General features: G+C 63.5%; 1 protein-coding gene across 1 annotated transcript; it reads left to right on the plus strand.

Annotated features, from left to right (window-relative positions):
- The first annotated feature begins 6 nt into the window (after positions 1-6).
- LOC106736415 (bromodomain-containing protein 4-like) lies at positions 7-2,794 on the plus strand. The gene is made up of 3 exons (XM_014593170.2): positions 7-109; positions 2,291-2,403; positions 2,510-2,794. The coding sequence occupies exons 2-3, from the start codon at positions 2,320-2,322 to the stop codon at positions 2,675-2,677; spliced, it is 252 nt and encodes an 83-aa protein (XP_014448656.2). The 5' UTR covers positions 7-109; positions 2,291-2,319; the 3' UTR covers positions 2,678-2,794.
- The last annotated feature ends 36 nt before the right edge of the window (positions 2,795-2,830 follow it).

The raw sequence follows: 2,830 nt of genomic DNA on the forward strand, positions 1-2,830 counted from the left end.
CCGCACCCAGCCCCCGGCCAGCAGCCGCCCCCGCCGCAGCCGGCAAAGCCGCAGGTCATCCAGCATCACCCTTCGCCCCGGCACCACAAGTCGGACCCCTACGCAACCGGTGAGTGTGAGTGGGCCCCGCTCTGGGCCAGGGTCTCCTCGAGAATCGGAGGGTCCGCTCGTGACTCTGCCTCCGAGGTCCTCTGGTGCTCGGAGAGGGGGGCCTGCCCCCGGGGGGGCCTCGTGTCTCTCCCAGGTGTCTGTGTTGGGGTCTCCGGAAAGCAAGCCTCCTGGGCCCTCTCAGGACACAGTCCAGAGTTTGGAGTGCTCCGTGATCCCTGTGGGTGGGGAAGCCGGGAACCTGGGCCGATCCACCTCTGGGGTTGGGGTGGGCATCTCGGAGGAGGTGGCCTAGGGTGCGCAGGAGCTGGTTTTGTAAGCAGGGCAGAGGGCCGGGGCCCGGTGGGGACAGGGCCTGCACTCTTGGAGGTGCAGTGGGTACCCCCTTTCACAACGGCTGCCCCTGAGCTCAGCAGGAGCTGCCCGCCGCCAGGTGAACATCTGCATGTCTTGAGTCCAAGGCTGAGTGTACCTGGGGCCTGCTCGCCCCGAGCAGGCCGGGCTTGCCTTGGGGGAGGTGCTGGGCAGGTGCCGTAAGCAGAACCAGAGCTCAGGTGCCCTAGGACATGGGGGTCAGGGCTGTTCTCTTGGGCCCTCTCTGCTACAGGTCTCTGGGTCTCCAGACTCCACCCAGGACAAGACCCAGGGAGCCATGGGGGTTAGAACGCAGCCAGGGTCTTTTTTTTGGAGAGGTTTTTGCTATAGGGTGCATGCTCTCACCAGAAAGAGAGAGACAGAAAGCGAGAAATCACCCCCGGGGGTGATGGCAACACCACAGTCCCTTCTCCTCCATTCTCTCGGGATCTTGGGCACGCACACACACGCACCCGGCATGAGTTTAAGCCACCGGGTCCGGGACACGAACTGTGGTTGACTACATGGGAGTCCAGCGACATAGTCATTACGCTAACTGCTGGTCTCATCAGCAGCCAGGGTCTTTTGACTGGAAGCCAAGTTGTCAGAGCCCCAGAGAAGCCCAGCAGGCGTCCCTGGACCCCAGGGTCTTGCCCCGAAAGCTTGCAGCAGGCAGGTGGTTCCCATAAACCAGGCCCCAGGGGCCGCAATCTGCTTTCAGGTTATGGGCAGGCTAGACCCACAACCCCCACCACTGAACCACAGTGGCCTGGATGGGCCAGAATGGGAGGAAATGCCAGGCCAGCGAAACCAGCCACACAGGGCTGGGAATCTGAGCAGCTGGGATGTCTTCAGGCTTAGGGGCAGGTCCTGGCTCGGGGAAAGGGGTCAAGGGGGTCCAGGAGGACAGACTGGGCTTCTCCAGCTGCCCTGCCCCGAGGTGCTGGCTCACTCCGTCACCGCTCTCCCTGGTAGTCTGAGGAGTCGGGTGTCAGGGTCCCCTGCAGCTCTTCTCTGGCCTGTACTAGCTTCTTGGGGCCCTGTCCCCGCCTGGCTTCCCCTCAGCCCACTGGATGCAGGTGGCTGTTTACGGAAAGACCCAAGAACCCCAAGACCTGTTCTACCCGCTCTGCCGCTGATGGGGAGGCCTGCTCCACTCTGGGGGGTGGGGGGAGCTCACAGGCTGTGTCAGGGAGCAGGACCAGGACTGGGTAGACCTGCAGCAGTACCGAGGAGAGCCAGGGCGAGCCTTGCAGGGCACTGACATCACTCGTATGAGGGGACTTCCACGCGTGAAAGAACGGAATTAAAGTTTGTGTTTATTTGGGTACAAATACTTAGAAATCCGTGCATAGTTTATTTACAGTGAGCATTTTCCACAAGCTTTTTGAAGATCCCCCCAATTTAACCCAGAGCACACTTGAACCACCTGAAGAGCTTTTTTATGGGCGGGGGGAGGAGTTGATTTTTGCCATAGGGTGCATGTGCTCTCCAGAGACAGACGGGCAGACAGAAAGCGAGAAATCACCCCCTGCAGGGGATGGTTTTCAAAGCTTCCTGGGTGATTCTGACATGCTGGAGAATCAGCCATCCGGATTGAGGCCACAGGGCTCCAGAAAATCCTGTGCAGACCTCGGGGTGCATAGCCCCCTGTGGGGGTGAGGGGTGGTGTCCTCACCAGGGCCAGCAGCTTCCTGGGGCTTCACAGGCCGGGCCGCCTGCTGGTTCTGCGTCCAGGTCCCCTTCCCCCTCTTTGCAGTTCTCCGAAGGCCTGGGGCTGGTGGCTTCCAGGCCAGCCCCCTGACACACTCCTTGTCCCCTCTCCTAGGTCACCTCCGCGAAGCCCCCTCCCCGCTTATGATACATTCCCCCCAGATGCCACAGTTCCAGAGCCTGGCCCACCAGTCTCCACCCCAGCAAAACGTGCAGCCTAAGAAGCAGGTAATGGGCAGGGCTGGGCCAGGGCTGGGGGTGGTGTGGGTTGGGGCTGCCCACGGCCAGGCCGCCCACCTCACCGGCCGCCCGGCCCTCGCTCTCGCTCTCGCAGGAGCTGCGTGCTGCCTCCGTGGTCCAGCCCCAGCCCCTGGTGGTGGTGAAGGAGGAGAAGATGCACTCGCCCATCATCCGCCGCGAGCCCTTCAGCCCCTCCCTGCGGCCGGAGCCCCCCAAGCACCCGGAGAGCATCAAGACCCCCCGTCCCCCTGCCCCAGCTTGAGTTCTCTCCCCACCCCTGCCGGGCTCAGGGCCCCGGGCCCCTGCTGGACCGGAGCACGCCGCAGGCCAGGCCGGGCCCAGGCCCACCGGCTGGGGGTGTTCCAGGGCCCGAGATGAAGCCTGTGGACGGCGGGGGGGCCGGGGACCGGGCGGC

The sequence above is a fragment of the Tupaia chinensis genome, unplaced genomic scaffold (genome assembly GCF_000334495.1).
Source record: "Tupaia chinensis unplaced genomic scaffold, TupChi_1.0 Scaffold139785_1, whole genome shotgun sequence".
NCBI classification, from domain to species: Eukaryota; Metazoa; Chordata; class Mammalia; order Scandentia; family Tupaiidae; genus Tupaia; species Tupaia belangeri.